Consider the following 15,186-nt stretch of genomic DNA (forward strand, 5'->3'; position numbering starts at 1 on the left):
AGGAACACCTCACACTAAACCATGTCAGCCAAGGCCTCGTCTAACTTGGCTTTGAACACTGCCAGGGATGGAGCATTCACAGCCTCCCTGGGCAACCCATTCCAGTGCCTCACCACCCTCACAGAAAATAATTTCCTCCTTATATCCAATCTAAACTTCCCCTGTTTAAGTTTGAACCTGTTACCCCTTGTCCTGTCACTACAGTCCCTAATGAAGAGTCCCTCTCCAGCATCCCTATAGCCCCCCTTCAGATACTGGAAGGCTGCTATGAGGTCTCCATGCAGCCTTCTCTTCTCCAGGCTGAACAGCCCCAACTTCCTCAGCCTGTCTTCATATGGGAGGTGCTCCAGTCCCCTGATCATTCTCGTGACCCTCCTCTGGACTTGTTCCAACAGTTCCATGTCCTTTTTATGTTGAGGACACCAGAACTCTACACAATACTCCGAGTGAGGTCTCACGAGAGCAGAGTAGATGGGCAGTAAGTGGGGAAGTTTTCCAGCCAGTGTAAATTAACCCTTTGAATCTTGGGAGAGGAAAGTGATTAATTTGCTGAACCTCACCCATCACTCATGTGAACTACCAGATGTATCAAGCGCTAGAAGAAACCATTTACAAAATGTGAAAAGAACTGCTGGGGATTTCCTGCTCAAAGAATCAGACACACAGACTTCTCATCAATTTTAGGAAGTGAGGGGCGGTGAAAAAGGCACGTCGAATTTTGAGCCTGCAGTCTTGACAAGGCTCTCCTTCGAGAGGTTTTTGAATTTCTAATGTAGCAGAGGGCTAAATTTAACAACTGGTCTTTTTAAAATATTCATGTGAAGCAGAAAATTGCCTGGTTCTCTGTCAGTTGAATGGTCATTTTAGGAGCAGAGTTCAAGCTTTTGACACACAGGAAGGAAAGATATTTTAGATAGAGTGCTATCTTTGCATCAGTGGAGTATTTCAGTATGAGGCATGAACAGTGTTTCTGGATATGATATAAACATCAGTAATGCAAAGAAATAATTTACATACACAGTCTAGTCCCTAAGGTTACATTGCTTAATGTCAAACTTCAGTTTTTCACATCTCTGAAAATCTCAAGCTGTTTTCAGCAACGCAAGTTCATGTGTTACAAGTCTCTGTAACTGCTTGCACTCACCATTGGGTAAAATACCTAAAAGATGCAGGTAATTCCTCTGCCAGAGACTTGGAAGAGGATGCAGAAGAAGACTGTGAAATCGGCTTTGTGCCCCCAGAGGGAGCAAGTCCTCCTGGGAGAAGACACCGAGAAGGCAGCCATGGACACATCCCATCTCTCCCCTCATCTTGTGGATGAGAGAAGGGGAAGAGTTGGCTGCCAAGCCTCTGGTGCCGGGGGACCCCATGAGATAGGCCCTTCAACTCAAGAGCAGTAAGTTATCCTGGCCATTTAGGAACAAGCCCCAAGGATCAGACGGGCTGTGCATGCCAAGGAGCCCCTCTTTATCTTGCATCCCCACTCAGTGCCACAGAGGTCTGATGTCTTCACAAACACTAATAGCGTTTTAGAGAAACAGATTTCTTTGTATAGATGTCTGGGTTCCAGATACGCCAGAATAGAAGCTTTCCAGACTCCCTGAAATAAACACACAATGATAACAAACTTACTTCGTATCTGTTTCTTGATTTCCTTGGCAGGATCCAACCAATTCTGCAAAGAAAATAGTTCATTTTTTTTTCAATTTGAATTAGAAAACACAATAAACATTATTTTTACAACAGTGATATGAGTCAAAGCTAGAACAAGCAAAGGTCTGCCACCCCTTTCTCCTTGGAGTGGCAGTAGGCAGGAATAACATTAACTTTCAAGATGTGTCCTCGGGTAAAAGCAGGACTTCTATTAACCTTCCCAGACATTGAATCATAGAATCACAGAACAGGCAGGGTTGGACAGGGTCTTAAGATCATCTAGTTCCAATCCCCCTGCCATGGGCAGGGACACCTCACATAACCATGTCACATAAGTCTATTTCCAACCTGGCTTTGATCACTGCCAGGGATGGAGCATTCACCACTCTTTTGGGCAACTTGTTCCAGTGACTCACCAGCCTCACAGTAAAGAGCTTTTTCCTTATATCTAACCTGAACTTCCCCGTTTAAGTTTAAACCCATTACTCTTTATCCTGTGGCTACAGTCTGTAAGGAAGAGTCCTCTGAGGGTCTAGATAGCTTGATGTAAGAAATAATGAAATATAAATTAATAAAATAAATCCACAGAAATATGTGCCAGAGTAGGTTCTGGGAAAATTAAATTTCTACAAGCTTGTTAAAAAGTTTTTCTCCCTGGGGATAGAGGGAGTGTGTGGGGAAAGCTGAGGAAGAATCACAGCATCAGGGCTGCCCCTATCCACGCTGCACAGAGCCTGGTGACTACCCAAAACTCCTGACAAGGAGGTGGGGAATTAGCACAGTGATGTGTTACTACTCCATGAATGTCAAGGAGCAGATGAAATTCCTCTGGAGGAGGCGTGCAGCAGCTTGGGGTCTCTTATTGCCACCTCTGCCTTGTCCTTTAGCAGAATCAATTTAATACTTAGAATGCGTCACACAGCCAAGAACATAAAGTTCCACTTTCTCCAAAGAAAGATAAATGAACATATCAGAGAAAAAAAGTACGGAAGAAATATCAAACAAGCAGAACACAACAATTCCCCCCCAACAAAAACAACCAGTTTGCAGCTGTCCAAACCCAGTCTCCGGTGCAAAACATGAGCCTCGTATAACTCCAGCTATTGCTGAGCACGAAAGCACACTATGCACCAAGAAATATGCATCAGGATTTCTATTTTCGAAGATGACGTGATGTGGGCCCATGTACTGTGTGGCTAGAAGTTATCTGGCAGAGGATGGAGGTGAAATGCTAAGTACTTTGACATTAAAAATACGCATGTTACTGATCTATAAATGTGTTGGCAGGCAGTTATTCTTTTAGCAGTTTAGCTCCAAAAAGCTAAAATCTATACACCTATAAATGTTTAGTGCTTCTAAACCACCTGTTAAAAATGAATACATTCTTCTCTTTCCAGTACAGGAAAGCACACTTATCTGGAAATGCACTTAAACATCTGCCTCACTTTTACCACAACTCAAAACTGAGCATATGCTAAAGTGTTATGTTGCACCACCATGGACTAAGTGACTGCTTAAGTGATTTTCTGAATCAAACAAAATCCTCATATTTAAAAGTCTGTAAAGAAAGGAGAAGACAAAAAGACTGATTTATTTTTTTTTCACATCACTGAAACAAAGGGAAACCTGGGAAATACGGGTGTTATTCTCACAAGCAAACAGCTAAAGAAGTAGTAATAGCTCCAGATCCACCAGGGAAAACCTCTTGAGGCCATTCAAAGCTCAAAATATCTTCACCTAGTGAACTCTGCTGGGCTACTGCATATGTTAGTAAGAAGTTTAATTACTGGTTTCTTTCAAAATATTTATCTTAAAGTGCCAAAATCGCACAGCAATATTTTAAATTATCCTTTGATACTCTCTCTTTCATCATAATTTGTCTAAAATTTTATATATATAGATATATATATATCAAATCACCTGCCCATTAGATCATCTTGGACAGTGTTAATAGCTTATTTAATACTTAAGTTGAGATGCAGAGAAGCAGAATGTAATTCACTATTGCTACCAAGTGCTTCTGAAGACTAATGTCTTTAGCCAAATCAACAACACTTAACTTGACAAAGTCAAGACTTAAAGCCTTACTTTATCTGAGCAGTTAGCAAGAGCAATCAACTCCTGCCTATCTGTATCCCAACCACAGTATTTTTATTAAGCCATATTATAGTATTATATGTTTAGTAGTGTATCTCTGAATATAAACCTGACTTTCATCTACGTCAGAATGAAATAAATCATATTAGAAAGAGTACAAGCTATATGATTAACTTATTTCATGTCATAAATAGCCAGCACAGAGGGAAGCCAGGGAAACTTGACAACTAGTTACAAAAAACAGTAGCTTAAGATATGTTTGTGGAACTTGGCAAATAAAATAAAACCCACTTCTGGTGTATTTGCAACTGTCTGGGGGAAGCCTTGGGGAACTCTCATGTCCATATGCCAAAGGCTGGCTGCAGTTTGGTGGGTTACCTTTTGGTTTTCTGTGTCTCTGTATGTTAGCCCAAAGTAGTCTTTTTCCAAAAGGTTCAGATGCTCGCACACTTTGTCAAAAAGCACTTGGCCTCTGGAACGTTTCTGTGGAAGATGAACAGGTGAAAAAAAAATAAATCACATTTGCAAAATAAAGTAATATAAGCATTAAAATAACATATTTTCTGTTCAGTCTTCAAATCAGTAACCTCAAATGATTTAATTAAACTCACACACCTTTTAAACCTATTGACTTGGAGCTTCATAAGAATCTGCTGAATGGGTAAACCTGCTTTTCATAAAAGTTCAGGTCTTCTTGAGGAGTTAAAAATAAGTCAGTACATGTCATGTGTCAAGTTTCAATGAGAAGATCTCTTCTGTATTTAAGAAATTGCAATTTCAAATGCATGCAGAGGTCATTTCTCAGCAAACCAGGGTATTCTTTGTGTGCAACAACACACAGTGCTACAAAGTATTCCTGGTCATTGACTATCAGAGCTGTGACTGGGGCTGATCCACCAGAGGTAAACCAAATGTGAAAGTATTTCTTGCTTTGGGCCACTATGTGGACTGATTACAGGAATCCTTTTTTCTAATATACGAGGAAACATGGTACCACCATCTACTGAAATCACTGGAAGAGTCTAGTATCTCACTGGGAGCACAGCTGGGTAAAAAAGCAGCTTTCTAGTGTCCCACTAATCTTCTTTACTACTAACTTGTTAGATGAGAAAACCTCTCACTGTTAACAGCCAGAGCCCTTAGCTTCATAGTATCTCTCATACTGGCCGGTAAAAATTCAGGTCATCCTAGCTCTCAGTGCTATATGCAACACTGAGAAAAGATCTCCAAGAAAACCAAACACAGACAGAAATGTCCTCTTTATAAGCTATATGTACCAACTTTAATATGCATCAATTATGATAAACAATTCAAAATTATTTGGGCTATTGTTTCATCACTGCCTGCTTCCCTAAATGCAGCTGAGTTGAAGGCAAAAAAACCTCTCTTCATTTCGAACATGCACATATGTAAACATTTTAGTTGCTGTCAGTGCTGTATTTTCTTTAACTGTAGCATACGCATGACTTGAAGCAGACTGGAAGTGCACTGCTTTCCTCAAACACAATGCAGGAGGCCAACACAGAAGGGGAGAGAACGCTCCCTCTGAATTTATGTGTGTCTGCTGACAGAGCTGCGCTCAGACCGCACTGCCAGCCCAGCAGCCTTGGCCGGGGGGGTGGATATTTCACAATCCAAGCTGACACAGCTATGCCAACAAACCCACGGAGCCCAATGCTGGCCTCAAACTATTTTAAAAGTGGTAAGCAAGCCAAGAGGAAAGGAAAAAAAAAAAGGAACTGAAGGTTGCTGCCTAACACCCTGTGAAAACATTACAAAAGATGATGGCGGGAGTTGTGCAGCGTAACCTAATTTATGTTGTATTTGGTATTTCTACTGGGGTTCTGAAGGTCTATTAGAAAGAAAGAGGGAAATAACCTCTAGATTTTTGTCAATGAGGAAACTGAAGAGTGTGGCTGACGAGTCTAACAAGTGTTCTCTAGCTGAGAATAAAACAGGACCAGAAGTGCATTACAAGCATATTGCTGCAACTTCATTTTCCGTGTCCTCCAGCATCATTTAGGCAAACAGCTCTAGGGCCTTGTTCTGCTTGTCTCAACCTTTCCACCTTGTAGTAGGAAACATAAATATACCCCAGCCCTGTTACAACATGAAGCAAAGGTTTAGTAAAATCTTCACGCCCAAAACTTGGAAGTAGATAATAAAAGGCTGGTTAGTTTTATACTTGATGCTCCATGGAGAGTATCAGGTGGATAAAAAAAAAACCTCACTACTGGTGTGAAGAGAGAATCCAACTCAAAGCCTTAAAGCCAAAATAGTCGCATTTCTGCTATAAGCAAGTGATGCTGTGTTTTACCACTGTCTTTTCTGCTTGAAAACAAACCAAGTGATTATACTGAATGGAGAGAAATATGCAGGTTAGCTGTAGAGGATACCTGCTTTGAGAAACATTATGACTGCACCACTACACCATTCACATGTACTTGAATTGTGACAATCCAGTGTCCTCTTAAGAGTCACACAAGGCCAACACAGGAGCTGTTTTACGTGGCTGATCCATGCAGCTACACAGATGTCAGGTTTGAGAAATAGTAGCTAGCAGCTGCAAGATAAAGTGTTTTAATAGGGAACTGCAGGAAACAGTTTTGTGAGGCTGTGCTGTAACAAAACCCATCTAATAGAAAACCTACCAGTGCTCAGGATTTCTTTTTGGCTACACATTGCAGTCAAGTGAGAATAAGTATGGCAAGCCTGGAATAGTTTGCATGTATCATTTTTTGTCTAGGACAAAATGTATCCTCCTCCTCCTGTACAAAGATGCCCAAGTTACTTCCCACAAAATTCCTGCTGTGTCAGGATATCAGAAATCCCTGCCAGTGTTTGAGAGGATGCCAGAAATATCATATAAAGCTAACAGCCCTTCCCAGTCAGGGTCCTCTCTTCACCAGACACCACGTGTGAACTGGTGATGGTTGAGGACAAGCCTTACCAGGAGCACTGTCCTTCTCACTGATCACAGAAATGCCCATCAGTGTCCAGACAGATAAGCCTCATGCTGCAACCTTGCCACTGCCCCTAAGCATCTCTTCCCAGATCATAGCTGACCTGTGGGATCACTTGGGGAGTGGCAACTGCCTGGCAATGGATCCAGCCCGGATGTCCTCCTAATGCAAAGATCAAAAGAAATCCCTGTGCACATGCAAATATGCATCACTGCTGCTTCATACCCATGTGGTGTGAGCACACACACTCTCTTTCTAAAACTTTGTTTCACAGAAACACAGTGAGGGTGAGCTACTGCATAAATCCATGGGAAATTAAGAGGTTTAAATAGAAATATATAATTTCAGCAACTGAACAGACCTCCTGTGCCCTTGTTAATTGCTTTAATTTTACTGTGCGTCCAAATAAGCATGCCAGACAAGGCATGAGTTATCATTGCTTTGTCAGGGAGAGAATGGGAGGAAGAGGAGACAAAGGTCACTTTACAAATTCATACAGCTCTTCAACACACGCAGAACTTAAAAAAAAATATAAGACTTAATGCTATAATACATTGGCCCTGTACATTAGGAGTTTTTCGGAACGGTAAATATGTCAAGAGCCTCCTCTTTTCTCCTCTTACTCTTTGATATTTTTCAGCCATGAATGGGATGAAATGAAATGTGCAAATGTGGAAAAAGAGACACTTCACTTAAGCTTTGGGAAATCAAGGCAACAGAAAGAATGCAAGACATAGATTGAACTGTATAAATGAGTACAGAAGCCTGGGAGTAAAAACTTTACACTTTTCACAGCCTCCTCCCTGCAGCTCTATAAAGGCCAGGGCTCTCAGTCGAAGCTGGAATGGGAATAAACAGCCTCCTGGTCAAGCTCCCAGTGAAAGGAACCAACAGCAGAGAACCCGGCATGCCTGCACCCACCAGCAACTCCCACATGCAAGGCAGAGGAGAAGCTGCCTCTCTCCTCACCAGCTTCTCCTCAGTTGTGGAACTCAGCTTCTTTCTCCTTGGGAGGCCAAAGGCCACAAAAGACTCTTGTGTCCCCTACTTGGCTTTTCCAGAAAGGAAAGTTCACACTAAAACCTCTCCACATCAGCTTCTTCAGCCCATTTCCCTTCATCATACCCCTGCCCTTACAAGGTTAAGAGTCCAAGATAACACGTTGCACATCACTGAGAGTGAGAAGTTCAAAAATCAAGTACTTTCATCTTAGCTCTGCCTGGATAACATTATTATAAATTCAGTTACTCTCACTGGTGGACATTTGGTTAAATGTCTGGTATTGCTTAATGCAGAAAAATAATGACACAGCCTTCTTTTGAGTAAGCCCATAAACTGTCATGTACTTATAATAAATAAACATTGCTAAAGTGAAACAATGCAAGCCTTTGTTACAGATACATTATCAGTTGAGCCACAAAATATGTATTGCACTTCAGTACAACAGAATCACAGATTGGCTGAGACTGGCAGGGTCACCTACAGCAGGCAGCCCAGGGCCATGTCCAGATGGCTTTTACATATCTCCAAGGAAAGAGATACCACAACCTCTTTGGGCAACCTGTGCCGGTGTCTGAGTGCCACCACTGTAAAAAGTTGTTTTTTTTTTCTGTTTTTCAGGTGGAATTTCTTCTGTTTTAATTTGTGCCCATTGCCTCTTGTCCTAGTAAATGAGTACTACTGAGCACAGTCTGGCTGTTACCTTTATTTCTCCCATCAGATATTGACAGACATCGATAAGATCCACCTCAGACGCCTCCAGGCTGAACAGTCTCACCTCTCTGCCTTTCCTCATCTCATCTTTCAGGAGATATGCTCCAGGCCATTCATCATCTTCCTGGCTCTTGTTGGACTGTCTCCTGTGTGGACATGTCTCCCTTGTACTGGGGAGGCCAGAACTGGATTCAGCACTACATGACTAAGTAGTTGGGAAGGATCACCTCCCTTGACCTGCTGGCAACTCTGCCCAGGATGGCACCGGCCTTCTGTGCTGCCACGGCACATTGTTGACTTTCGTTCACTATGTCATCCATCAGGACCCTCGGGTAATAATAAACCTTTATTGCAGCAATTAAGCTACCAAAACCATATGCTACTGTGTTGTGATCAGCAAGGAGGAAAATTACATGGGAAACGAGCAACCAGCAACTTAACACAAAGATGTGACACCAACTTCCTTGTCATGCAGGTGCTAATAAGACCCCAGGAACCCTCTTTGCTATTTAATGAGATACAGGAAAGAGGCCAGGAAGATTTCAAGTGTTATGTGCTGGATGGTGCTTCCCAGACTGGAAGCTAGCTGTATGAGAGGAAAGTTTATCAGGATCCAGAACTGCCACCTCCAAGAGACAAATTTTGCTTCTCTGCAAGACTGTAGGCTTGGCTGCCCCATGCTGGGAGGTTCCATATCTCTTGGAAACATCTCCTTCAAGCTGCTGTGGCTCCCAGTTTGGCAATCCTGCTCTGCCCCTGAAACACGACCTCTTGCAATCTTCCTGAAAGGTATTTTAACACCCACCTTGGTGATACAGCCTGAGCCTCTCCCCGATGCACCCTTACCCTGAAAAACACACCTTCATTTGCTGGATAACCTCCAACCTACAGGACCAGCCACCTCCCCCAGCTTTACTCCAGCAGAAGAACATCCCTGCTGAGGACCTGTCACCACGTGGGCTTCTTCCAGACTGAATACAAACCTGTGTCTGACATATTTCTCCCTAGAGGGTCAATCCTGCACGGGGCCTGGCATCTCAGCAAGTCTGAGGAGCCCCTGTTTTCACAGGGTTTGAAGGCATTGGCTAGGCAATGCCACATCTGGCCTGATGCAACACTCTATTTAAATCAGGGTTCTCCCCAGTCCCTTTGAACCAGCAGGGCCATGATAATGGGCTCCTCATGCATCTCCTCAGGTGTTAAGGAGTTAATCGCTGTGTACCTGATAGAGTGTAAGTGTTAGTTAGTCTACTCTCATACTCTATTTTCACTCAGGAGCAGATTACCTTCCTCTCACTGATAGTGAGCTAGGATGAGGAGCTGAAAAGCAGAAAACAGCCCTCCCAGCCTCCTAGAAATAAAAGCCATTGCAGTCTCCCAAATGATGCATTTTGGGGTGGTTCTACTTTCGAATCCAATGCTGCAGTCTCACATGGATGCAAAATGCTGAGCAAGGGCTGCCTGCAGCATGCAGGTATGCTCCTCCTGTTTGAAAGCAATTACAAGAGATCACATTCGGACCAAATTTTACAGTCAAGGGAAAAGTCAAAGAGAGAGAGTCCCACAGCTGAACAGCTATAACGGGATTTCTTTTAGCCACCAACAACCATCATCTCTGCTGCACAGTAAACTGCAAGGTCAGGGCACCCCATGAATTGAAACTTCACCTCCCTTTGTGCTCAGTCAAGGAGCACAGCAAGATGCAGAAGGAGCACAGCTGTGGACCTGGATTTTAAATGGAAAGAGTGTGCACATATCTTTTTGCATGAATACATATTAAAACAACATTGCCTGCTTTCCTCGGAAACGCTGTCAACCTGCCAGTGAGCTGAACCACATTAGCACTAGCCTGGCGTTAAACTCTGTGCAATTACTGTAATAACTCCAGTTGGGCACGATCACTGGAAGAAGGACAAACAGATTAGTATCATGAAATCCCGGTAGGAATAATTGGACTTTAACTGATGTTGAGGTTATCTGGTTCACATTCCTAATTAGCATTTGCACTTTCCAATGGTTCTTAACAATGCACTGAATAAATATGTGGGCTGGCTCTAGCCTTGTATGCTGTAATGTATTTTTGGCATGTGGCTGTACTAACCTCTCCTCTCTCCCCATTCTTTCTGGTGGAGAAGAATTAGCTAATTTTTTCATTTACAATATGCATGATGAAAAGGATTCCGATCATGTCCAGACCACTGATTTTATTTCATTTTACTATTTCAATTTCAATTGCATTGTTGCAACTTATTTTGGTCAACGCTTTGGCTTCTGCACTGCACAGGCCACATGGTAGTCTCCTCTGTGCAAACGCAAAGAAAATACCCATAAAAGTTAAAATGTACATGGCAACAAATAACTAGCAAGGGGAAGTTTCTCCCTCCTCATGTTGCAGCTTCTGTAATTATTCTTGCAACACAAACAAGTGTAAACTATTAACTGGCTGTCAGGAATACTTTGTACTTGCCACAGTGAACACTCTCTTCCCACAAATTCTCCCAGCTGAGTCTCCGAGTTGCTGAATTCCAACCTCCTGACAACACATTTTTTCATTCTTTCCTCATGAATTACCCAATTTACACAAAAATATGCCCAATACCAAGAAAAAAAATTACTTGCGCAAATAGCCATTACTTGTAAACTGAAATGATCGAGTATATGCGTGCTTCCAAGATCACTTCCATATTGAGAACTCCATTTCTGGAGGATGGATCTGAACATTACATATATGTCATAATTTAATATGCACAAGCAAATATGTGAGTAACTGAATGTACATAACACGTGCATACACAAACATGTATCAATTTAGAAGCGAATGTTTAGTGTGGTACTAAATGCAGAGGAGCCGGTGACCACATCACAGGGCTTCTCTACCTATGAAGAGTCAATCAGAAGTCCTAAACTCATGCAGTCATTCTGGTAAGGAGCACATTTTTATCTGTGAATGAAATTAAAATCTACATACTGTGGCATTTCCCATTTTTTTTCTGAAAGAGTTGAGCTCAAAATACAAAGGGCTGAACTGAGAAATTCTAGAAACTAATCACTGAACTTCAGGCCAAGAAATTTCTAAATAGGAAGGAATGTATTTTTTGAACAAATCTTGATTAGAAGATGAAAAATAATAGCAGGTGATTTACTTTCTCACAGAAGATAAATTGAAGAAGTCACTTCAAAGAAGTTTAACTTCATCCACTTCTACACATTTGTGATTAGGATTTTCAAAGGATTTGCTCTTGGGGTTTACACTTTTCCACAGTGTCTCTCCACATGGCAAAGAAGACAAAGGAGAAAGGTGACAGAAAAGAAACCCTGATTTTCTTCAAATCTGTTGTTTCTCAGCTGAAATCCCCTAGAGGCAGCAAAGTGGGGAACATCCAGGAAGAGGAATAGGAGAATTTTCTGAAGTGCTAACTGGCAAGTTTTCCTCTGGTTTACTGAAGTACCTCTTACAGACAACATGTATAACTTGCAGGATGAGAGTTTTCAAAAGCATAACACAATTTAACCACTGGAATTTAGGCCCCTACATCCCTTGTGGTACTTGCCGAAAATGGGACTGGCAGCTCCAGAAACATCAACATTTAGCTCATCTGAAAGTCTGGTGTATTGAGAGCAATGTTCTAGGCATTATACAAAACATTTTAGAGTCACTTCTGCTACGGAACAAAAACTTTGCTGAGTTTACCAGCACAATGTTGTACACCAAAGACAGCGGTAAGATAAGACAAAGTAACAAAGCACATAGCAAATACTCTACTCCTCTCTCCCACTCAGACAAACAAAAGTTTAAAGATACAAGAAATTACCTCATCCGGTCTCTTTATTCCAACTATTTTATGTTTCCTAGGGAAAAATCTTGGGTTTGGCATACACAGAGTAATAGAAATGTATGCCTTGGATGGACATAATACTCTCATCAGTTTGTAAGCAGTTTGCCAGCACATATAGGAGATACTGAACAAGACCTTTCTGCCAGCCTTTCAGGTGGCAAAAAATACAGGCAATGAAAAGAAAAGCTTCAGAGCCAAATACATTCATTTTTTGGTTTTCAAAAGAAAGTACCATTTAATCTTTTACATACTTTAATGGTAAACTGCATTTGGAAATGTCCCAGGTCACAGTTCCAAATACAATCTACTGAATAAACAATTTAGCCAACTGTGGGCAGAACTAAGAAATAGGCAATTTCAGAAAGATTTACTTGAATAAAAGCTGTGTAAAAAGACTTTGCTTTGGTTTGTTGTTTTTTTTTTTTTTTTTCCCCAATGTGAGTGTATTTCATATAAGGAAATTACTTTCCTGAAAGCTGCTTCCCAATACAAGCTCTGCAAATGTTCTATTACTGTATTAACTTTTATTGTATGAACCTGCCTATGCATCTCAGTAGATAACTAATATATTCTAATAGTTTAAAATAAAAACTACAATAGTATTTTGCCTGTTTTTGCTTTTTAATTTAACTTAATTTAATTTAATTTTTTAATTTAATTTAATTTAACTCCATTCCACACTGCTCTGCACATATAAATGAACACCAGATAAGAAAACTTAGAGTAGACCAGAAAGTATTTTAATATACAGTGACAACTGATCATTGACTTTTTTTCCCTTCATGGCAGTACTATGATTTATCAGCTTATTGATACTTACTGTAATTTAGCACACTGAAATACCATTCCTGAAAAATTACCTTTTCTGACACCCATCTTTAAAGTATTTAATACAAAATTTAGATAAATATGTATCACTGTCTATGCTGCAGTTACATACCTGCAGCAGGTGTCAATGACATTGTATAACATGACATAGTTTTTATCAGGGGCAACCTTCTTTAATACCGTTTGAGCTTGCAATCCTTAAAAGCCAGCACTAATCTAAAAAAAACTTAGGGGACTGTTAAATCCCAGTAAGGAGATTGGTGACCTAGTCCTGATTCTGGCATTAAACCAAATTAGGGTATTGCCTTCTACATCAGCAGCAGAGATCACATGAGCACTGGCATCATACGAGCTCTAAGCGCATCAATGCACATGCTACACAGTTTGTACGCTTAGGAAGAAAGCAGGCAATGCATGTCCATGGCAATGCAAAGCAGCAAATGGAGGCACCTGAGAAATACTAAATACTCTGGAGCACGTCTTTATATATGGAAGCGTAACAGCCATGGCTGCATATGCACATAAGCTGCAGAAATACCTGTCAAATGTGCTGATTTCCAAATGCTTGGGAATCCCAAGTGCATCAACAGAATCCATACTGTAAAAAATGAGAACTGGCAACAGCTTACAAGCACCACCCTCCAACAAAGGAAAAAACAGCAGACACTATTTCTCCAACAGCAGTTCAGTTCTCAGCACGCTTGCTAAAACTAGTCTCACACATTTGCTAAATCCTCACATAAAACTATATGAATTAACTGTAAGTAAAATATGTATTATTAAGAGATAAAAAGTATTCTATGATTTTGGAGGCTTTTCAACAAAGAAAGTACCCCTCCATGCTCAGCTTTCTGAAGAACACAGACTGTTTGGGCTTGGATTTTAACTAAATGTGCAGTTGACCCATTGGCTTAATGCCTCCTGATTGCCCTACTATTTCCTTCAAGGTGCTCTGCAGTAACTCAGGTGTGTCTCTTGGGATTCAATACAGCAGCTGAAGCCTTCCCACAGGGGTTATAAATATAAATATCTTCCTTATTCTGCCTATACTTGGATGAGTTCAGCAAACACCCATCTATCCTGCATAACTGCTAACTATGCACAAGCCTAGTACCAACACAGCAAGGGGAACCCACTGCTACTGGCAACATAAATAGTCCCTGACATACATCAGCAAAAGTCAACCATAAATGTTATGTTTATTTCCAGCTGAAAAAAAGCTCTACTGGCAGCACAGTCTGATTTACAGTGCAATCTCGCCATATGAATTTAAAAGCCACAGATCTCTTCCTGACCTACATTGCCAAGCTGAAGTGAAAAACATAAATAAAGCATACAGCACAGAAAGATGCTTTTGAGGCAGAAGAAGCAGCATGATGATCAGTCTTTTAGATCTGGATACCTTAGACAGTATTACACCATCAGTGCTGGAGCTGTCAAGGAAAATAATATAAGCCTCTTCTCAGGCTACATCCAAGCTTTATCCAATTCAGATCAAAAACCATTTCTGCCAGAGCAAGATAAACCATGAAAGCCAGACCTCACCCTATGGAAGCTTTATAAGCAGGTATTTCCTCACCACCCAGTCCCATCTCTGATATTTTGTTCACTGTATCAACAGATGGGGATAAGAAAACATAAAAGCAGCCCAGCAAACACTGCATGGGGCCCGTCTGGAAAAAAAAACAACCCATATGAGATGTTAGCATTTTATATGACAGGTAACATTTTTAGGGGATGATAATAAAGTGAGCATTTACTTAGTTTTGGTCTGGAAACAGAAACTCTTAAGTGTTAATGTGGGGACAGCACCTACAAAATGGAACCAACCAGCACAAGAGTTGGAAATTAACTCAGTTCGGATGGGAGCTGGAGCAGGTAATGGGCACTTGAGTGACACAGAAATAGGGCAGTAAACATGAGAAAATGCAGGGAGACTTGGCCAGGAAGCAACATGAAAATCAGCAACTTCTCTGGGAGTATGAACATGGGGTATTTGGGGGAATGGACACATTAACCAGAAATAGCACGAGGCTTCAAAATCTGACCATCTGTTTGGAGAAGGGAAAAGGGTAAGCAAATCCCTTCATCGCTGT

At 41.2% G+C, this 15,186-nt stretch overlaps 1 protein-coding gene across 27 annotated transcripts in view; it reads right to left on the reverse strand.

Moving 5' to 3' along the window:
• Positions 1–15,186, reverse strand: part of EPB41L3 (erythrocyte membrane protein band 4.1 like 3) — a 147,052-nt gene that overhangs the window by 40,314 nt on the left and 91,552 nt on the right. For all 27 annotated transcript variants that reach the window (XM_062632934.1, XM_062632927.1, XM_062632926.1 and 24 more), the window contains exons 4-5: positions 4,129–4,233; positions 1,633–1,675 (exon numbers count right to left, since the gene is read on the reverse strand). In XM_062632934.1, coding sequence (XP_062488918.1) covers positions 1,633–1,675; positions 4,129–4,233 — 148 coding nt within the window. The remainder of the gene's footprint in view (positions 1–1,632; positions 1,676–4,128; positions 4,234–15,186) is intronic.

This window comes from Pezoporus occidentalis, unplaced genomic scaffold (assembly GCF_034315485.1).
Source record: "Pezoporus occidentalis ecotype Australia unplaced genomic scaffold, CSIRO_AGI_Poc_V1 ctg4, whole genome shotgun sequence".
Lineage (NCBI taxonomy): Eukaryota > Metazoa > Chordata > Aves > Psittaciformes > Psittacidae > Pezoporus > Pezoporus occidentalis.